The following is a 23,015-nucleotide window of genomic DNA, read 5'->3' on the forward strand; positions in this document are numbered from 1 at the left end:
GGGGGGTTGGAACTGGATGATCCTTAGGTCCTTTCCATCCCTAACCATTCTACGATTCTATGAATCGCAGGTTCTGGACCAGCTCTGTGAAGTTAAAGCAGCCAACTTAGGCTAGAGCAGAGCTCACTGAAGCTGCTCTATCACATGCCACAGGCTGAAGAGTAATTTCAGAACAGAGATTGCAAAAGGTGATTTAACGTCACGTTTTGCTCTACTTCCTCTGCACCAACAGACCAGGAAAATAAATGATAGCTTTTTGGACAGCTAACAGTTTTCTTCACTTTTATAAATGTCTAAAACAGCAGGGTCTGGCTTTAGGCAGTAGAACTGAGTAATACAGTATCAAATCAGAAGTATATGTAGGTTTTGTGCTTGAATATGTAATATCTATACTTACAGAATCATAGTATCATTGAACAGTTTGGGTTGGAAAGGACCTTAAGATCATCTAGTTACAAGCCCCTGCCATGGGCAGGGACACCTCACCCAAGGTGAGGTGTCATGTCACCCAAGGCTCTGTCCAACCTGGCCTTGAACACTGCCAGGGATGGAGCATACTTGTACATACATTTCACTGGAACAACATGGGAAAACTAAATACTCTGCATCAGGAATTGTTCATGACCATATAACTAGAGATGATCACAGTGTATGATATAAATGAATTATGAGTAGCAATAATAATTCTGTTTTTTCCTAACTCTGCAATAATGACTTTACAATCTGAATGTTCTCCAAAGTTCCTCTCAATTAAAACATTGTTTTGATAGAAAAAGTTTACTAATAAAAAGGCATTCTGCGACCACAGACGAACCATCACTGGAATAGAGATCTCTGCTACTATTGTGTGAGGGACAATCACACACAACCAAGTGGTTCACAGGAAATTGCCAGATGGAGAAAAGAAAGAAAAAGAGCCGTGTGTGTGTGTGTGTGTGTGAAAAGAAGTCCTGGTCATTACTTCCCAGGTTTTATTCCCACTTTCTACCCCTCCATCCTTATCACCAACCCAATCTCAAGTTCCTGTTTCATTCTCCCTTCAAAATTCAGCCCTGTCATTCAGAGAGTGACAATTCAGGAGAAAGGCAGGAAGTCTGTACTGAGCCATGGTGCCAAGTGTTTGCCCTGAGTTGTAATTTTCATAGGCTGCTAAAGACAAAAGATTACTCAAGAGCTAAACATCAAACGTCCATTCAAAAGCCTCTATGAATTAGATCTTCTCAGCAAATTAATGCAAAAAGACTTAAAGATGGGCAAACTGCAGTTTTCTTTTATATCTGAGGAACAGCTCAACTGTTTTAACTGAGACTTCTGAAATAGCCAACTTAGACGTGCGCTTGTCATGTTTTCATTTTAAGTCTCCAGAAGCTGGAGGCTGTAACTACAGAAATTGTCTGTCCCATCAAGAATAAATAGATCTTTCTGTATTCACATCATCTGCTAACAGTGTACAGCCTCTTCAACATGACATGGACTGGCCTCACCACTGAAAGAAACAATCCTGCCATCTCTATATGCCCAGACACTCATTTGTGCCCCTGCATGAGGCTGGCACAAGAACCTGTGTGTCTATAAAATTAACTGTATTAGGGCATAATCTTGGCTAAGACTAACGGTTTTTAGCTATGCCAGTTCCCTTATGCAGATTACAATGTGGCCTCAGATAGATCTGTGCTGGAACACAGAAGACACTTAAGGGATAAGAAAAGACTGTTGGTGACAGTCAGGACAGCTCTTCTCAGTGACTGCACCAGTCATAAACTGTGGCATGAGCATTTCAGTGTATTCTGTATTCTATATCTAATTAAGCTGCAAGATCATTAAATGCCAAGACCCAATTCTGCCTTTTGCCTTCACCTCCAGCACAACTCATATTGTTGGTGTTTAAATATACAGTCCTTTCCCAGCATTACAGAGCACTTTTCCAGCCAAGGATGCTAAAGGTTTTTACAAGTACTGCTAAGTTCTCAAAACATAGATGGGAAAAGGAGGAACCATGCCAAATGTGTAAGTGAGGGAAGCCAAATCACAAAACAGGGATGTGAATGCACAAGCTTGTACAGCAACTTTATGACAGCATATTAACAGAAAACTACCTTCTAGCTCATAATGGCAATGGGAAACCACTTCTCTCTTTATGATTAGTAAGTAAAAATTGGAACGTGTAATGACAGAAGATCTCATATTTACTCCCTTTCCAATATTTTTGCTCTTTCTGCAGGTTCAAATTTTAATAATCTATTTTTAATTAAAAAAAAATTAATGAGCACTTTGAGCTATATTTTCTACTTTTACATGTATTTTATATGGAATTCAATCTCAAATATTTCTGAAAAGTCTACCAAATTAGGCCAACTGATAGAAAATATGCACTGAATGTGACTTTGGAATAAAACTCTTTCTAAGCGTTAAACCCACAAGAATGGCAGTGCTGTTGCATCTTTCTAAACTACATGACTTGTCTGTAAACATGTCAGAGATTTATACATGATTCTAAAGGGGAAAGAGTGCTACTGTGTTATATTAGAGTATCCTCAGGTAAGAGGGAATGTTAATTACCTGCTATTTAATCTTCCATTGTCTCCTTTAAAAGACTTCTTAATGACTATTATAGCAAACCAGAGCCTAGGCCTAAGTACTATCCAAATTCAGGGCATTCAGAACTAGATTTGAATGCTATAGAAATTCACTACCCTTGATGTATCTTGCTGCTATCAAGCATGGCAGAAAACAGGGCAACACCTCATTATAGTGTTTTGACTGTTTGTACACAGTGGGGAAAGACTCCCAAGTCAGAGATGGAGAAGACCCCCACCACATCATCCAGTCCTTTTCTTGGGGCCTGTGTAACAAATGTGCTCTCCAGCATGTCTGCTAGCTGTTTGTACTGCTTACTCTCATCCCCAGAGTTGGAGCTCCCGCACCTTCTCCCTGAGGGGCTGTTCCACAGTCTCATTCATTTGACTGTCAGGAAAGGGTTTTTACAGTCAAGTGCTATTCTGCTCTCAAAAATGACTATATAGAAGAGAAGCTTTTAATTTCACATACATATTCCCTGGGTATCAGAACTGCATCTATTTATTTCAGTGACTCAGATACACTTGTACAATTTCTATTCCTGTTACCTCTGCAAAACAAATACAGCTCAAAAGAAGCTGGCTTTTATTCCCTATTGCATGTGGCCAGCAGAGCTGGTGTCTCAGTCTGTGTATTTACAGTGGTGCAAGTGCATAGATAAAAATAGAGAGATTAGCCCACCTCTTTCTTAAAGCCCATTTCAAATGGTTTGGCCTCAATTATATGGAATAATATGTTTAAAAAAGGGGGGGGGGATACGACTCTGACTCAGATTGCAGAAGGAGTTTGGAGCACTGGTATGAATAAATACACAATCACCATTTTATTTTTAAACTGTGCCCACAAGCACCTTACTGGAAGTACACAACTCCAGAGGATTTGTGTGCAATGAATCCTTTCACCCATACTCAAGTCACAATACACTTTCAGACAAATAGTGTCTGTCCCTCCTTTATGTCATTTTGGACCTACACAGCGACTCAGTCCAATTCTTCCCATACTACTTTATCCTCTAAAGTTTATGACCTTTAATCTTTTTCATCATGTTTTTGCAAGAAACAGAAACAATGAAATAACCAGACAGTTCTCAGAGACTTCAAAAATGTGCTTTGAGTAACAAATCTTAACTTTGAATCAACTTAAGGACACTCACTTCCTTATGAATTGCAATGATAAAACCAGATTGCACTCCAGACAGATTTTGTGATCCGACCACAGGGGTGATGTATTTAGCTACACCAGCACACCAGAACTGCCAAACCAGTGCTGCTCCTGGCTGCTGCGCATGACCCAAGCAGTTTCCCTCCTTCTCTCATTACAGAAACATCACAACTTTTGTTATGAGGGTCTGTAAGCAATACTTTTCATTTTCCCCTTCCCCCTTTTTCATGGATGACAGATTCGATTCAGTTTGACAAGATCTCACACAGTGCACAAAGGAATTGAACTCATCTAGATTGCCTGGTGTTTCCCAGTGTTTCAATCCACTGAAGGATTATAAATACAGGACAAGAACATAGGTGCAGGAGCAGAAGGGGAAGGTGTTAAAAGAACGCTGGATGGTTTCACTACGCTGAATCAGGACAAATGCTGAGTGAGCCCAAAGAAACAAAATCTGTGACCATTTTCCTTGTGGCTGTTTCTACTTTGTAAAAGTAACCCCCTTCCCAAGAGTTACTTACGTCTGTGGAGCTGGGGCTAGGCAGGGACACAGGCTGAACAGCTGCGGGAAAGGTAAATGTGGTCTCTGTCTTTTCATTTTCGGGGGAGTCAGGATAACTGGACAGAGGGGATGTGGGGGTCAAAGCCCCGAACCCCAGCACCGTGTTGTATTTAGGTGGACGACCTACACATTAACAACAGGGAACACACAAAAAAAGAAAAAAAAGAAAAAAAAAGGAAAGGAAAAATGATCTTACATACCTTTGGCCAGTGGTCCTCATTGGCTAGCGTGAAAAAGGAAATGATGTAGCACAGAGAGGAAGTTAATATAAAGGTTACAAGGGGAAGGACAGAAGCAAAGATTTAAACATTTCTTTTTTAGAAATCTTTAAAGTAGATTTTGCAAGGAAAGAACACTTAAAAGATGTATTTCAGAAGGAAACAGAAATAAACTCTGTAGAGGGTCAAAGAATCACTGCCACGAAAGCAGCGTGGGGACACTTGCCACTCTTAGAAATGAGGCTATTCAGTTTTTAGGGGACACATGTTGGCATCAAAGCTAGAGAGAAGCTACAATACCTACTACTAAATCCCTTCTACTGCTACCCCACACTTCCCTATCTTTCTAGTGCCAGCATAAATCTACACAAAGGTTAAGTCCTTTATCAGAGGCCAGCACTCACCAACCCTCTCCTTTTCCTCTCCTTTTTTTAAAGCCACTCACCCACAGCACTTTCTACCCTACTGTATATTTTCTTAAATTAGTCTCCTGTTGTCTGACCTGTAACTACCACCAGCTGTAACCTACAACTTGGCTTCTACTGTAACCCCCCAGATTATCTCTCTTTCTCAGACTTTCTCAGTTGAAGTATGTTTGATCATGCACAACTCCTATGCAGTCCTTTAGACGAGCAGAAGTGCAAAATGTGTTTATAACCACTTTCATAAGACTATGTCTGCAAAGCAGCACAGCAAAAACCCCCAGTACGTAACCATCAATTCTGCTCCCTTCTCCAGGGTAATTTATGGATATGTAAACATAAAGGAGTTAGAATCTAGGAATAATTCCCCAGACTTATGTTTACAGATTGTCAGTCTATACCTATTAACATGCTAGACCTTGCATTTAAGGTCTGGATATGTTCCAGAACTAAGTATGTCCTTGGAAATGGATTTCTGATAGTGATGCCCATGGATGAAATTTCTGACATGCTCAGCACCACCTAGAATTAAACTAAAGCTCTCAAGGGCACATGCTTGCATAAGCTTTTCACTTCATATATTGCTATCCCAAATCACAAAACAAATGTATACACCCAAATCTTTTGTCAACTGAAAACGTGTGCTACTAATTTGGTGCTGATGCAAGGTACAGGCTCACAACAGGGTGTGAGGAAAAAAAGAAAGTATAATAGCAGTCAGTATGCAAAAACAGGCTAAGAGAGCATCAAGTACAAAAGCATGCAATTGTTTTCATTGATATAGTAATTGTTCACAATGATTTATAAAACAGAATTAAGAAATCGTCACTAGAAGAAGGAACATTTACTTATCCACAGAGTAAATGCAAACCCCTCTCAAATCTACCTCACATCATTTTAAAAAATACATTTAATGTTATTAGGGGATGGCAGTAGAGACTGGCGTCCTTTATTTAAAAACAGCAGAGCTGCAGAAGTGTCAGATTTGCCACATTGCCTGCTGGACTGAACAGGCGTATCAAGCAGAGCGTATGTCAAATGAGTATTTGACCTTGCAGCCAAATCCCAAAGATAATGGAAGTGGTCAGTGTCAGGTAGGACTGTGGGGTTTTTAATCTGATTGATTACTCTTTTTTACGCAGCAAATTCATGGGTAGAGAGGTATCATGAGTCTTTCAGGAGTGCAGAAAATCATCAATACCAGGGACAAACTGTCATATATGTGCGGTTGATGCCATGCACAAAAAATGGTACATTCTCTCCTCTGCTGTTCTGACTCATCTCTTTGACCATAATCTAAGTCCTAAAATTTCACGTGTTCTACAGAAGGATTTCTACTGAATAATAGTGCACACCTATATGAAAGGTCATCTCTCATTTTAGGACAAGTGGCACTCTGGTTGCAGAAAAGTGCTCAGTATAAGCACAACAGCCTTTCTTGATCAAAATACATTCTTTTGAAGGACCCCTCTCTACTCCCAGTAGGGAACAAGTCTTTTGTCACACTAAGTTTCCTCTCCACAGACACTTTTTCCATAACCACCTTCTTCTTGACAGTAACAATACAATCTAGTTATTAACAAGAGGATCTTGACAGCGGCTTTATACCACTAAATGATGTTCAAACATCTTACCTTTCACTTTGCTCTGTTGTTTTGGTTTTTGGGTTGGGTGTTTTTGAGAGAGAGAAACTGAAATGAAACCTTGAGCTGTCAAAGAAAACCAGCTACGCTAATCCCTAGAAGCCATGATTTTTGTCTACCAAAAAAGTACTAGAGGGTCCTTCTTTGTTTTGCTCTTCAAACCAACAAGAGCACTGCAAACATAAGATGGAAGAAGAGGCATACAACAGGGAGACAGGTCTAAGTATACCTCACCTCTTTTACGTGTCCCAGGATGCATTGTGCTGTTCAGGTACGTGACTGCACTCTTCTTGCGCTGCAGGGAAGAATATGGCAATTTATGTTGGCTACCATTTTTAGGCAACAACTCTATGCAACAGAGGAATTGAGGAACAGCACAGTAGTACTAGGTGAGATTACTGGCTCTTCTGTTTTCTGAAGCGCACTTTCAGAAAGGCTAGCTTTTTTACACTGCTTCTGACATCTGGATTGCTTCAGGCTTATACACAAGCTGACCTAATGGTAACAGTAACACACACTACCATTTAACAGCAGCTTTACATAGGAGAAGGCAGGAAAAGAATATCCCAATGTATTTACTAATGTAAAATCTGAAGGTTATATCATTGCAATGGCCTTCTGAATTACAAATGATATTTATATATTGCCTATCTAGTTAGAACTGAGATAGCTTAGGAGGTAGTGCCCTGGTTTTGGCTGGGATAGAGTTAATTTTCTTCCCAGCAACTTGGCAAAAAGACACACAAACTCAGAATGAAAATATCAGCTTCCCCCAGCAAAAAATTAATACCTCAGGCTCAAAGACTGCTCCACTGTACACTGGATTTGCTGTTGTTCTTCTTTTCCTCTCTTGTCGCTTACTTTGGATTTCTTGTAAAACAAAGCATTCAGGTTAGAAAACAATGGGTCTCTGAAATTATATGAAGTCCTTAGAGTTCAGTTTGCATGTGAGGAGAGCTGTGAAGGTTTCTACAGAACACATGCTGAATATAGGTAACTTTGGTGTACTTCTAATTTCTAAAGGTTTGAAAACTAAGAGTTTATCAGGAATACAGATACAGTGCTCAACAAACTAATAAAATAATTGCCATCTTCTTGCCAACCATGACTAAGACATTTTTAACTCATGGTCAGTGTAATTGTGATTTAAAAATCAAAAGCCTCTGGCAACACTGTTGAAGCTTAAGAATAAATGCAGTACAGAAACATGCAAGCCATTGAAATGTTAGGCTGTACTTTACTGTATAGGATTAAGGAGTTCAAATTCTAAACCAAATTATAATCTATTAACTCATTCAGTACAGATTTACAGTCCCATGAAATCATCCCTGGGGTAACTTTGCAGCTGCAGGGGTTTCCCAGAAAGCAATGGGATTGTCACAAATCTCTTTCCTTCCACTGGAGGATACACCACTTTCTTTACAACCACTGGTCTCCACTGCATAAGTAACTGCTTTGTTTCAGTGTAACAAGAGGAATAAAAAGTTATGCCCAACAAACTAAGTTAGACTACAGATATCTGGAATGTGCTATATATATTGCAGTTAATCCAATTCAGAATGACCAGGAAACAGGGAGTTCAAGAACCAACTTAAGACATTTTCCTACCTTCCAGATGGTCATGAGTAACTAGTCCCAGAGACACCATGAAGGCAAGTTTCTGTGAGGGGGTAGAGAAAAAGATCATGACAAGTCCAACCATTAGGGTAAGCTACGTCACTTAGTCCCTTTAAATTCAGTTGACAGGTATCTAAACAGCAATAATGTAATTAGGAATACTTTGTTTCTATAAATCACTGATTATTCAGATGTCAAACTGCTTTACAAAGGATAGACAATTGTCCTGTTTTATAGATGGGAACCTAGGCTGAGACACAGGCAAATGCCAACAGGGCATGATCAACAAGTTGGCAGAGCTGGGAACAAGAAATCTGGTCCTTTACTTAATGCTCACACAGTAGTCTGCTTGAATCCATCTACAAAACCAAATGCAGTAGAGCACTTAGTTTAGTCCATTCCAAAGCTTTGCATGCTGGAAAGGCTTTAAGGAACAGCCATTTTGGCCACTCTTTCCCCCCCGAAACCAACCAGACCTAAACTAGAATAAAACCCAGGCAGAACGTGAACATACATGACTCTTTCCATCTTGCTCACCAAAACAAAAGCATTTTATAAAGCAAAATAAATGCAGCATTAAAAACAACTCCAGAAGTCTAAAATCTCAAGGAATGGAAATCAACACTGTAAACTACACCTCCTGGTTGAAGGAAGTATAGAAGCCAGATGCATTCCAAGACTGAAAATTACATGTATTTATATTTCTTATTCTGTAGCCTTATCAATTACTGCTGTCCAACAGGAATGTATGGAATGTTAAAGTTAAGGAGTCTTGAGGGAACAGAGGGGGAAAAATATTCTCTGAAGGGCAGAGTGTTTCCTTTATAAAAGAAAGCTCTGGGTGTGTTCTGATACCTGTGGGTTTTCTTCTCGTTTTGGCTTCGGTGCAGCAGGTGGAGTAACTGTACGACTTTCTGTTTGCTTCTCTTCTGCTTCCACATGTGGTTTAATAGTCTGAAAAGGAAGTGTTTCATTCAGTGATAAGGATGACTACTTTGACTAATAAAGAAAAACAAATACTTTTGCAGATAGAGGAGAAAACCAGGTTAAAGGCGGTGGTGTACTAACAAAGACTCAACTGAAGAATCTGACATGAGATGAACATTAAATAAGGTGTTTTAACACAGGATAAAACACCCTTCTCTAAACTCATGCAGCCACACAAGCAATAGAAGTAACCTTAAGAGTTAACTCCATTACTATACAGTATGGGAAATCTTATCAAACACTTCAAGAGAAATCACCCCATGGAAGACCCCCAGGTAGAAACCATTCTGCACGGCACAAGCAATTTCTAGTTCTCACTCCTCAGTCTTCATATTTCAGAGTTATGAATGGCTTCAAACCTTGCTGACTCCTACGATCTCAGATGTTTCTAAAGCTTTTTTCTTTTCTGAAGTCTGCAATGGTATCACCAACCCTGCATGACAATCAACCCGCAGCCCACGGCACAGCTGCTGAGGCTGCAAGCTGAGTGAGGTAAGCTACAAACTTTTCTCCTTTATGATAAGAAGAAAATATACAGAAAAACTGATGTATTATTAAGCCACCACCATTCGTCATTATGTTCTTCAACAGCTGAATTGCCAGTAATTATTTGAAGAGCAAATGAATATTGCTGACATCAAAAGGAATAGGCATCAAAAGTACAGTATTGTAGAAGTACAACTTTAGATCACACTAAAAGGGCACACATTGCTGAGTGACTTGTGGAACAGCGCTGGGGTATGCAAGAACCTACTCAGGAGAATTCATAAGCAGAACTGAGCACGAGCATTTCTTTCATGCCCATGCTTATCAGTCTCCATAGGTGACTTCAAAAGCAGAAGGCTAACTTTAAGGCACATTAGTCTATGAAAGAGTTATAACTGAAATATATACTATTATTATTTATCTAAATTACACAAATATTATATGTTATAATGTGTTATATAGTACACAATATTACAGTATTACTAACAGGCCAGGTTGGATGGGGCTTTGAGCAACCTGGTCTAGTGGAAGGCATCCCTGCCCATGGCAGGGGTTGGAGCTGGATGAGCTTTAAGGTCCCTTCTAACACAAACCAATCTATGATTCATTCTATGATTTTACACCTTGACATGCTGGTGAGCTGGGCTGATGCCAACCTCATGAAGTTTAACCATGACAAGTGCAAGATCCTACACCTGGGTCAGAGCAATCCCAGGCACAGCTACAGGTTGGGCAGAGAAGAGATTCAGAGCAGCCCTGCAAAGAAGGACTTGGGGGTGTTGGTTGATGAGAAAATGAACATGGGCCGGCTTCAGTGTGCACTTGCAGCCCAGAAAGCCAACTGTATCCTGGGCTGCATCAAAAGGAGCGTGACCAGCAGGTTGAAGGAGGTGATCCTGCCCCTCTGCTCTGCTCTTGTGAGACCTCACTTGCAGCATTGTGTGCAGTTCTGGTGTCCTCAACATAAAAAGGACATGGAACTGTTGGAACAAGTTTAGAGGAGGCCACGAGGATGATCAGGGGACTGGAGCACCTCCCGTATGAAGACAGGCTGAGAAAGTTGGGGCTGTTCAGCCTGGAGAAGAGAAGGCTGCGTGGAGACCCCATAGCAGCCTTCCAGTATCTGAAAGGGGCCTATAGGGATGCTGGAGAGGGACTCTTCATTATGGACTGTAGTGACAGGATAAGGGGTAACGGGTTAAAACTTAAACAGGGGAAATTTAGACTGGATATAAGAAGGAAATTCTTTCCTGTTAGGGTGGTGAGGCACTGGAATGGGTTGCCCAGGGAGGTTGTGAATGCTCCATCCCTGGCAGTGTTTAAGACCAGGTTGGACGAGGCCTTGGGTGATATGATTTAGTGTAAGATGTCCCTGCCCACGGCAGGGGGGTTGGAACTAGATGATCTTAAGGTCCTTTCCAACCCTAACTATTCTATGATTCTATGATATTATACATGAAAGAGTTAAAAGTGAAACAGAAGACTGCTTTACTTGAACTGAATGGCAAGGACTGTCAGTTGCAATCCACAGTAGCTTAAGTAATGTCTTATTTTTAAAAAGTCTTTCCTGGAGAGAGACTTTAAAACTAAACATCTAGAATTCTCCACTTCTAAGGGTCTCCTTTCCACTCAATCAGTACAATTTAGTCACAGGGAACTATCAGTCTTCAGAAGCTGAGTGAGGCTATTTTGCCTCCAATCACAACACTACAAGATCAAGGAAGGAGTTACTACATTTATTGCATTAAATACCTCTACAGTTCTGTGTAATTTTTGCCTTTCACACAGCCACCCTTTGATAAAACAGAAACACAGAAAATATTGTTCCAGTGTTTCCTAAAGGCTTGATAGAACACGGTGTTCAGTTTGCACTTGGTCTCCAAGATATCAGTACAGCCCTGCAATGTAGCTTGCTTATCAACTACTGACGTTAAGACAGTAGGGGGAGCGTAAAAACACTGAAGCATGAGAAAAAGATTCCAATGGCCCGTATTAAAGAAAATGGTAACTTCTACCCCAAGAACTGCAGGACATTCCATAATTTGCACTGTTGTTGGAACATGAATATCTCCACTACATGGTTGTTAATCCTCTCCAAACCAGCACAGTAAAGCAATAAAGCAAAAAGTATGCTTCATTAGTGCATGCTTTCTGATCTGTACCTGTTTTTCAACGTTTGGTTTGCTGATCTGTACAGTCTGAGGTCCAGCAAGCCTGGTACCCGGTGCTGCTATCACGATGCTGGTGAGCTGTGCCATAGGGAAGGTTTTGGCTATGGTTGCTGTCTGCCCGTTAACTACACGTACAGGATGTATTGAGTTCTGAGAGTTGGGTAACGAGGTGGGTGTGAACTTTGTTGTCAGCATCACAGGTCTCTGAATAAGCTGGGGAGCTGCAAGCATTGGAGGAGGTGCTGGGGCAATAGGAATGTTATTCTGGGCAACTGGTTTAGGTCGAACCTACAAAAAAAGAGATTAAAAAGAGAGATTTTAATATATCATTATTCCAGGTTAACTTTTTTACTAATTCTTTTAATTCAGCCTGTATTTATAGAATGTTGCTTTATTTTTTTACAGAATGTAATTTTTAGCATAGTGTCCTAAGCATATTATGAGAAGGAAAAGCCACATTTTCAAACCTACTTGCATAAACCCATCTGCATATGGAGTCACTGTCCCTGAAATGGTATCTGGATGCATAGACACTTATATTGCATGTTCATTGCCCTGTGCCTTACCTGTATCTAAATCTACATATTGGTTCTGCAAGCCAAAACATTCATGTCATATTTACAGGCAAAACTGAGGCTTTCCTGTTCAAAGTGTGTTTCAGGGCTTTCTACTGAGCCTCCAAGAAATCATGAACAGTTGATTGTGCCCTGAAAGAAATAGTAATTTTTTTCAGCAAATACCTGTTACCTTTGTCAACTCTATAAATTATTTAGACACCTGCACAACCAATCTTGCTAAGCAACAAAATTGTCAAGATTATACGTTAATCCATCATGGAAAGTGCTAAGAGCTACAGGTAAATGCAGTCATTGCTCTTTTCTTCTTTCAGAAGAAAGAAAAGAGCCACAAGAATCTTCCAATACTCCACCACTAATACTTCCTTATTTCTTACCCATTGTTACGTTTGTACTTATCACATCATTACAGAGAACAGAAGTAGAATACATTACTCTGAAAAGAAAGTCTTTTTCCTCATTTGATTCCTGTTGTCCTATCCACCTTTAATACTCCATAATGCATTTTATCATGGGAAACTAGGTCACATTTCAACAGCTCTTACCACCCCCAAATCTTCATCAGATACCAGCCTGTATTTTCCTTTTTCCTTTTGTAAAAGATTTAGGCTTTTATTCACAGCACCACATTATTTCTTCTCAGTAGTTCCTCCCTATGTTTTTTTCAATGAAGAAGCAATCTGTGTTTTTCCCAAACCATGAAAAACAAGTAAACCGCAAGTTTCACTGCTCAGCTGCAAACAGAAGTCACTCTCTGTTGCAACACAGAAATATTTGGGAACAATCTAGAGACATCTTCTTTTTCCTTCTTTGCTCATGAGCTGCAAGCAACAATTACAGCAATTTAAGGCCTTGGGTGATGCTTTGATTTTGACACCAGTTCTGAGAGTTCATTTTGTTTGGTGTAAACAGGATCATATGTGATCATCATAAACAAATTTCATAATCACAGACTCATGGAGGTTGGGAGGCAGCTCAGGAGGTCTTCAATTTGACCTCTTGCTCAGATCAGGGCCAACACTAAATGCAGACCAGGTTTTGGTGAGGGTTTTGTCCAGACAGCTCTTATAAACTCCAAAGATGGAGCTTCCACAAAGGCTCTGGGAAGCCTCTTCCACTCCTGATTGCCATCAAAGAGAGAAATTTTTCCTTATCCATGTCTAAACCTTTTCTGTTCCAGTTTATGATCACTGTCTATAATTCTACCAAGCACGTATGTCTCCATCTTCTTGTTAATTCCCTTGCTGATACTGGAAATAAGGCTGCCCCCAAAATCTCCTTTCCAAACTGAACAAGCCTAGATCCTTCAGACTTACCTTTGCAGGTTTTATATTCCAGTTGTGTCCCCATCCCCTGTGTCCCTGCCAGCTATTTTAGAGGCTTCCCTTCCCCGGATTCATTCATATTTTTCAACTAGGGGGTCCAAAATTACATGCTGCGTATCAGAGCCAGGTTTATGATGGCTGAGGAAAGGTAGATAATCTGTTCCCTTAACCTAATGGTTGTGGTCCTGTTGGTACAGCTCAGTATGCTTCTAGGCTTCATTGTTGCCAGGGCACACCTCTCGCTTGGCTACTGTCAACAAAGACCTTTGAAGGAGTGCTGCTCCCCAGCCAGCCAGTCTATGCAGGGGGTTAGTCCATTCCAGATGCAAGACTGCCCTTTTCCATGCTGAAGCTCAAGAGATTCCTGCTGGCCCATCCCTCTGCCCTGTCTAGAGGCCTCTGAATGTCAGCACTGCTCTCAAGAGTACTGACTGGAACCTCAAATGTGGCATCATCTGCAAACCTGTTGAGGATGAATTGCCTCCTTCACTGGGTCACCAAGAAACACTAACAGAAATCATATTCATAGAATGCATCTCCCATCTATGCTGTAATTGAACTCCTTCTCTTGCTTATTCTCTTGACACTCACCTGTGGAAGAAAATTTGGACGAGGAGTAAGTCTGGGAGGAGGGATGAACTGCGGCACTTTTATGGGCTGAGGCGTAGCCTGAACCTGCTAGAAGAACATAAGAGAGTTCAGAAAGCAAAATAGCTTTGAAGTTGTTCATCAAAATCAGCATCCTGAATGCATTTTCAGACCTCATGTCCCTGATTTTTCACTCTGTGAAAAATTTTTCGTAGTAACAGGTTCCTCATTAGAAATATATCAGAGACAGCTGAATTTACTTAAACCTTGCTTCACAAATTGGAGGTATCTTCCCTTGTAGTTCAACTGTACTAGCTACTGTGCTCTGTGACCTACAACCATTTCATCTGAATACAATGAAAAATCCTATTTGTTTTAATAGTTAAAAAATGGCTTTAGAACAGATGGAAAATCATAACAGACTTTGATGTCCAGCTATACAAACCACTGCCCTTTTCTACTGAACAGCATACAGAAGAATGAAAGAGCATCTCATGCAAACAGAAAAGATCTGGAAGTTCCAACTCTTAGCAATGTTATCAACACTATGAAGGGCTCTAAACACACAACTTGAAAGTCTCAGAATTAGGCCATTTCTATGAAACACTAAGATCTGACTTTAAGGCATCCCTTAAAATCAGTACTAGATTACCTAAGCACTTCCCTGTCTCACCGAAATCAGCTGGATGGAGCTGCCACACGATTAACCACTGAATAGCATTATTAGGTATACCCTAAATTGAGTAGCTGGTGAGATTCTCTGAAATTGATGCCCTGTTAAGTTTCCATCCTTCTGTACTTCTATCTACTCAGGTAAGATTGCAATTTACTTCAAAAGGTCTTGTACTGATGAATGCTTGCTAAAATATGATGAAATCTGCTACAGAAACATAAATCATGGACTGTTATTAAATAAGATTCACCTCCCCAAACCTATGTTATTCAGCAAAGAAATGAAGCACAGACACAAAGGACAGATGAGAGTGGTGCAAGGGATGACATGGGAAAAGAGAACAGTAGAAAAAACTCCACTCAGTCTCTTCTATTCTGATTGCAAACATCTGCCTCACTAGGAAGCAAAATTCCTTCCATATGTATTATTAAACTATTTTTTAATAAAGATAGTTTGGATTTATGTTTAGTGAAACCTTAGCCTTTACTCCAGAAGTAAAATCTCCCTGTCACGATGCTATACAATGTCTGGTTTCCAGACCAAGAAGCCTATATAACCCAATCCTAAAGCATTGCTTCTTTTATTTCTAGGTGGCTAACTATTCTGTAAAAGGGTGTGCAGTGTAATCAAAGCACTTTCCAAAATATATGCTTAAAGAAGAGGATCTGTATATATGTATGGAAAAATGGTGAGTGAAGACATGGTAGTGGGCAGAGTTAAGAGATGTGTTTAACATCAGGGACTTTATCACGCAAGGGAATGAGAGAGATTGCCTCAAAAAAATCTAAGATGAAAACCCCAACTGATCAAAAGAAGAAAGTCTGACTTTTCCTTTACCAAAGAAAAGGGTAGGAATTCCACATAGATTAGGTAGGGGTGAAACAATCATTATTTCCCCATGCCTAACAATTACTATCAGGGGAAACTTTACACAGGGGTGAAGATAGCACTGATGTAATTCTATAAAGCAAAATAGTCATAACAACCCATGTAGATAGTAAATACTTTTCTCTTAGACTATCGTATTAACAATGACAACTGGTGAAGACTCACAACATGTCCCTGCTATCCTCCTTTCGTGCAAAAACCTGCCTGGTTTTTCCCAATAGCCCTCTTGTAAACCAAACCCACACATCGCTGCAGGGCAAACACACAAAACGCTTACCAAAGTTACTGTGTTTTTTGCCACTATTTGGACTGCCTCAGCTCCTGGCCCAGTGACCTTGTTTGTTGTCTGGAGGTTGACTGGTGCATTCTGCGCATCAGTGCTGAGGACTGCTTTCTGATTGTTGTTGATAGCAGTAACCATGGCAATGGTAGGTCTCTGACCCACAACAGAGGCAGGCATGGTCCCAGTTGCTGCTTTCAAGACGAGAGGTAGTGTCTTAGTGGTGATCATAGAAGCTGTAGTTACAGTTTTCTAAGGAAAACAGAAAATACACTGTAAGAGACAGAGACACTTCGTATCAGACAGGACGTGGGTTGGTTAGTCAGAAACAATAGACAGTAAGAGAAAGAAAAGGCAGCACTGAGTCTATCTACCTGCTGTTCAGACAAGCACATTATCTTCTGCTTCTGAAAATTAATAGCTAAAAAGGATTCTTATTTGAGGCACCTGTTGGGTCTATTTTAATCATCTGCAGCATTGCAGATGGATTCAAAGCAAATTCCCAAGAAAGCTGTAACTAAGCATTAGTAGTGGCATATGCAGTTTTGGATCTTTTAGTTTCATATTACTACCAAACATACACTGTCAATATCAAATGTATAAGTTGGAGGTTTATGAAATGTATCAGCAAACTGGCTTCTCACCAATCGAACCTCAAATTTTCAAGTAGAAACTTTACTGCCAGAGATCCTCGCGATCAGAGAAAGAGGGAAAAAACACATTCATAAATCGGTTTCTTTAAGAACAAGAGCATATTTTGATTTGGGGTATCCCAAATTTCAGTTTTAGTCATACACATCGTTATTAAGCCCTTAACTTTCTGTCCTAAAACTCTGAGTAGGACTATCCTGAAGTTCTAAGAGCTGGTTATTAGTCTGTTCAGCTGCAGAAAACTAAGTTTAACTTCTGTGAAATGGGCTGGTATTGCAACATGTATGTGATGCCATGATCGCTCTTCAACTCTTAAAGAGAGTGGTTTTGAATCAGCGAATGCCAGCATTTATCTGAAATGCTTAAATACACTACACCCACAAAATACAAAGTTAAAACAACTGTAACTTCATAGTTTGACTTTGAAATGCACTATCTTCTAAGATGTTAAGGGAAATGCACAATCACAAATCTTACTCAAAAAGCAACAAAGCAAGACAGCCTCCATATAAACCAGAACACAACGTGCACAGAAAACTCATGGTAAGTGACACTCAACAGAATGGCAGGTGAGCTTATTTCTTGTTGGTGTAAAAAAACCCCATCGTACCAATGGCACTGCGTCTTCAAAACAGTTACTGGCATGATCAAATGCTCCTAGCATGAAATAACCACCATCCCCTCCTGATGTCAGCGCTAGGCTCTATAGCGGGACATAAAAGGAGAATCAGGCAGTCTGTACCATGTTCTGAACATGTCTGATGGAGACTGCTTGATTTTAATCACACGAGACCTTTCTCTTCTTTGTAATAAAATATTTCCAGTTGGATTCTGCAATATTTTCCCCACTATTATTTCCTTAAACAAAACCTCACTTTACCCTCACACCTCTAATTTCAGAATGCTTAAACTATATCCCCTAACTGTTCATTATGCACAAGTGTAAAAATAATTCACTGTATAATGCCAGATCAAAGGACGATTCATGCTTCAATTTTAAACATTTATACAAAATTCAGACATAATTAACTTTTCCTTGTTGCAACAAGTTTCTTCTATGAACTTTGGATCTGAGATTCAAGAGCTTCCTATCAACCTCTGCTGCACCTTCTCCAAAGCAAGAGCCTCCCTTCCCCTAATGCAGTAATATTATTCAAGCTTTCCCAATGAGATGTAACGTGGTATCATTTTCATAAGCATAACATTCATCCATAAACATTTTAAAGGAAAGTATAATCAATCATGTAATACAAGACTGTGGCTCTTCCAAGGGGTTCTATTAAGTGTGTAAGTACTAAGAGTATGGTTTCAGTCAACAGATCACAGAGCTTGAATATCCGTGTTACTTTGCTGAGCATTAATTACCTTGGTTATTCTCAAAATGTTCAATGCATGAATTTGTACTGAAATGGCATTCATAGTAAGTCTGCATTTATTTCACATAATAACATTGCAATAATATGACCTTTTAGCAGGGTGGTGCTTTATGAACATTTCAAAAGCCCTTCTTACTGGGCTATAGTAAGTATATTAAAATGTCACTATTAAGGCAGCACATATACCTTGATTCTTAAATTGAATTACTCCGAAAGTAACCACTGAAAGCATTCCCTTAACTGACACAGCCTTGAGAGATGTATTCATTACAAGAGTAGGCACCGAAAAACTTTCTAGAGACACAAAGTATTTGACTTCTCTTGGCTGAAAGGGATTGAGGGGCAGCAGGAGAGAGGCACAACCTTAGATGCAAAATGAGGTGATATCAGAATTATACCAACATAAGTAAAAATAGGAAAGTGTCAAGAATAAAAGCTGGTTTATTCATTCAAGTAAGAGGATGACCTGACTTTCAGTTTGTACTTTCCGTGTTCAGCTGTACCAATGATACTCAGAAGGGTGTAGCAGTTTTTGACTGTTTCACTAGAGGGCTCTTTAACTTTGAACAAAACCTCAGTTTTTACAACCCAGGAGATGACCTGGAAGTTAATGCATGAATGCAAAGTGTGGAATTGAGAGAAATGTATGACACAGCTCTTGCAAGTCATGTTTCCTGACTGAAAACAGTGAGACAGCAAAGAGTGATCCATTGTTCGCCTACTGGTATTTTAGGACACAGTAACTTCTTTGTTCTGTTTTAGCTTTGATATTAATGTTGCTGCTCTGAAATGTCTTTTCCTTCATTAAGTTTGCTTCATTTCTGCAATATTCTTTTCTCAAAGCCTCACAAATACAGTTTTAGAGCACATCCAACACAACTTGATGAGTTACTGAGAGAACTGACAGCTCAAGCATTTCTCCCCCCTCTACTTCCAGGAAAAGGGAAGACAGGAATCACAATCAATCAAAGCTACGGTTGCGATTCACTGAAGTGTGCATAAAGTAAACTTCATGGGTGAACTCTGACATCTGCCTGTCCACAATCCCAAAACTGTAGCTAGTGTCTCTAATCCAATACCATACTGAAATTCAGTGTACCTTCCCAAGAAAGACACTACTTCCTAAAACTCAAACTTTGCAATCAATAATGTACACTTCTAGATGAATCCTTGCAAACTTCAGTATATATGACTTGACACAAGTTACATCTGCTTATAAAGAACCAAGCAGAAGGAAGAGGGAACTGCTTTCCGACATTCTGATCACAGATACAGTGGGCACTGTGTCAGTCTTTTAAAACTAAAGTATTTTAATCATACCCCTCATACAGCGTGTCCAAAGTCTTCATTGCTTCAAGATCTACTGAGTATGGACAATTATTCCTGACAGGTTCATTTGCTAACTTTCACTTACTGATACTGCCAGCCTTCCTTTCTGTGAGGCTATAATCTGAATTTTAGACACTACATAATTTGACTCAGATAGGAGGTTATTGCCAAAAAAAATAGCCCATGAGACCCATACCTACATATGCACAGAAGGAGAAATTCACACTGGTACGTTAATGGGCATAAGTGAAAGTTTGCAATTTTCTCCCTGCATTTATGATTTCTTTTTTCACCTTGAGCAAGAAAAAGAATTGTTGTAGAGGTTTTTACCTGTGATCCAATCACGTTTGGAGAAGGTGCAGTAGACTGCTGCTGCTGTTGATGGTGATGCTGCTGTAGCTGTTGTAGTGGTTGCGGCTGTGGTGTCTGTAGTTTGTTTTCTGACTGTGCCAACGGCTGAATTTGAAACTTACTGTCTGGCTGTTCCTGCTTCACTATCAAATTCTTCCGAAGCTGTTCCACCACTCTTTTCTACCAGATAAACAAAAGCAGAAACGGAAATGACGACAGTTATTTAGCTGCAAGCATTAGAGAAGATAAGAACTCCTAAAGTTACATTTATGTAATGTAAATAAAGAACTGCTCAGAAGCTTAATGGGATTTCTCTTTTTGGTATTTTAAATATTGGCGTTATCTAATAGGCACGATGTCAAAACAGGCCCCAGAGGAGTGCTGCTGCCCAGCAGGCTGACCTTGCTGTTCATGCAGAAACCTACCCCCCCAAAATTCAGCCTCTTCACAAACCACTACAAGACCTCATTAACCTATATTCACTTGAGACTCATTAGCATTCTGATTCCAAAGCTTCTGACTCCTTCAAACATGCACCATTCCTAAATAAGGATGATAAAGGACTTCGGGTTGAAGCCTCAAGGCTGACTTCAGGGCAACAGGGATGCTATTTTGTACCAGGCATCGAAATGGAGTGGAGAAGCAGGCAGTTTGAGTGCAAAGCGGGAACAGGAAGGGCATGGATGTGTGGTAATTCTGTTCAATATTATTGTCACCTGAAAGAAATCAGACAGGGCTACCTATGCGGGAAGGAAATGACAGAGATTTATTTCTCCTGGCTTAAAGGCTTCCTATCACATTATCATTTCCATGAAAGTTTGAAATAGTTTAAAAAAGAAGTTTCTTCTCCTGGTAGGCACTGTGTATTTTTTCCTGACTCCAACCACCCCCAAATTAGGACAGCTTTAAAAAAATGCAGATATATACTTAAGCCCCTTTGATCAAGAGCAGATGCATACTCCAAAACAGTTATACCACATGGTTGGCTTCGAAAGAGGACAATGAAGTCACAGATGTGGTAGGGACTCAACTGAGGAAGTTCTAGTGGAAACAGAGATGGTCAGGACACCTCTACCAGAGCCAGGTGCCACTGGTGTGCTGCCCAAGCAGCTCCACTCACAAAGAGAGGGAAAGAAAAAAACCCACATTCTGACAGCGTCAAATGTTTTGATTTTTGTTTTGAAGCATTGGTATTAATACAAAATGGAGAGATGGAGGGAAAAAACCAGTAAATCCAGCTATTTACAACCAACTGAAATAATTTTTTCCCCTCAAATTGCTTTCACATGGGATTATGAAACTCTGAGCTAACAAAATCTCTGTTCTCTGCATAGTTCTTGGGGACAAACTGTAGAATTCTGATTCCAAGTATCTTGCTTCTGGTGAGTTGAAACTGCATGGTGCTTCACACAGTGTGCACCTCTAGCCCAGAAGAAGAGAACAAAAGGCTCAGAGTCACAGATCAGCAGCTTTGAGAACTGGAACTTTAAAAAGCTAAATAAACCCCACAAGTAATCAAAACACCATCCCTGTTTCATAAGGCTGAAATGTGTAAGCTCACATGACTGACCTTTCTGCAAGAGACTGCATTCAGAGACTCAGATGTGTGCAGAAGGAGGACTGACTGCTTCTATAAAGCCCACTGCCCTGGCTGGCAATACACACTCAGCTCCGCCAGCAGGAACACTCAGGGAGCTGGTAATGGACGGCAGCATGAAGGAAGTATTTTACGCTGCATCCAGAAAAGTGCTAAAAGCTGTCAAAGCCTAAAAGCTGTAAATTGCCTGTTCCCTTCTACAACAAGGCAAAAAACTACAACAAGGCAAAAATAACAGCAGTGTAGAAGGCATTTTTCTAATTCAGATATTTTACATAGTTTTAAATGGCCTGGGGTCTATCAGCTCTTTAGTATATGTAGTAACTGAACGAGCAGTTAAAGCTGCCTTCTGCAAAGATCCACTGTGTTAACCTGCAAACCAAAGTGCTGTGTCAGCAAGCAGATACAGGAGCTGAAAAAACATTTCCAGAGAGTAATCCGAGGGGAAGGAGAGGGAATAATGCAACATGCCTATGGAATACCTGCCAGAAAATAGACTGCACATACACTGCACACAGGAGGCTCAAGAATTACTGAACCTGGCATGAACAGGAAAGGAGGTTTTGTCTTCCACAGCTGTCTGCATGGAATTCAGTGATAGTAGTGCTCCTGACTATACAATAACTGATTCCCTGACTGGAGGAAATCAGCAGCAACAGCCCCAAAATTCATTTCCATCTTGTTCTTTACAATGGGATGAACATTAGTGAAAGGATTTTTAAAAGAATAAAAAGAGGGAGAGAAGAGAGCAGGCGGCAGACTGAAGGACTTGCCTGCCACAGTGCTCCGGCAGGCTGAGAGGGAGCGAGGAGCAGGAGTGAGGTGAGTCACATCACATTCACACTGCTGCCTGTCCCACTCCCTGGGCCCGGACCACAGCAAGCAGAGCTGGGCCGAACCAGAAGCAAAGCACAACTTTTATTAGCGCCTTGTGTACAAACGGAGGCTCCGCATGTTTGGCACAAGATGGATGTAACTGGGTAGAAGAGCTGTTGCTCTGGAAGTCTATGCTAGCCTATTAGAGGCTGCTGAGAGCTGCCTGGCAGCAGCGTATCCTGCCATGCATATCCATTATGCAGATATTAAATTGGAAGGAACATCTAATGCTTTTAAGATTCAGAGAGCAAAACTGAAGTTTGCAGTGCATGCCAATTGCTTATGCGGTTTATTAAGCTGCTCCTACCAACTGTCAGTGAAAACATCACGCTGCAACTCCGGAAATCATTATATGACCTGCAAGACTGTTGGGATTATGTTTGTTAGTAGTTATCAGGAGGGAGACTCTAAACAGCATATTCCAAAGTTTCATAGCTTAATTAGCAAAGCCAGATGAGACTTTTAGTGTGGCACCTACACAGGAACTAAGAGTAGGTTTACACCTATTTTCAGCACTACCCTCTACTGTGTCCCTCTCAACCCACGCCACTGGTCTGACAACGTACAGGGCTCCTCCGCAGCATCCTGCTGGATCCAGCATCCTGCTGGAACTGCTGCTCTGCAGCTGCACTAGAGCCGCAGCACGTGTCTGTTTGCAGCAA

The 23,015-nt window shown here is 40.4% G+C and overlaps 2 protein-coding genes across 12 annotated transcripts in view; both read right to left on the minus strand.

Moving 5' to 3' along the window:
* The window catches only part of PEX16 (peroxisomal biogenesis factor 16), a gene marked incomplete at its 5' end in the record, with an annotated part of 167,329 nt that overhangs the window by 45,219 nt on the left and 99,095 nt on the right, over nt 1-23,015 (minus strand). The gene's annotated exons all lie outside the window — the stretch shown is intronic.
* The window catches only part of PHF21A (PHD finger protein 21A), a 130,299-nt gene that overhangs the window by 7,972 nt on the left and 99,312 nt on the right, over nt 1-23,015 (minus strand). For 4 of the 11 annotated variants that reach the window (XM_057404021.1, XM_057404025.1, XM_057404023.1 and 1 more), the window contains 9 exons: nt 19,860-20,060; nt 16,171-16,425; nt 14,336-14,422; nt 11,836-12,132; nt 9,056-9,154; nt 8,192-8,243; nt 7,374-7,453; nt 6,818-6,878; nt 4,260-4,423 (listed from right to left, as the gene is read on the minus strand). In XM_057404021.1, coding sequence (XP_057260004.1) covers nt 4,260-4,423; nt 6,818-6,878; nt 7,374-7,453; nt 8,192-8,243; nt 9,056-9,154; nt 11,836-12,132; nt 14,336-14,422; nt 16,171-16,425; nt 19,860-20,060 — 1,296 coding nt within the window. Of the gene's footprint in view, nt 1-4,259; nt 4,424-4,500; nt 4,524-6,817; nt 6,879-7,373; nt 7,454-8,191; nt 8,244-9,055; nt 9,155-11,835; nt 12,133-14,335; nt 14,423-16,170; nt 16,426-19,859; nt 20,061-23,015 lie in introns of all 11 variants that reach the window. The other 7 variants (XM_057404027.1, XM_057404028.1, XM_057404024.1 and 4 more) reach the window with 4 other exon arrangements.

The sequence above is a fragment of the Pezoporus wallicus genome, unplaced genomic scaffold (genome assembly GCF_028554395.1).
Source record: "Pezoporus wallicus isolate ANWC-B61680 ecotype Strahan unplaced genomic scaffold, APGP_CSIRO_Pwel_v1 contig_8673, whole genome shotgun sequence".
NCBI lineage: Eukaryota > Metazoa > Chordata > Aves > Psittaciformes > Psittacidae > Pezoporus > Pezoporus wallicus.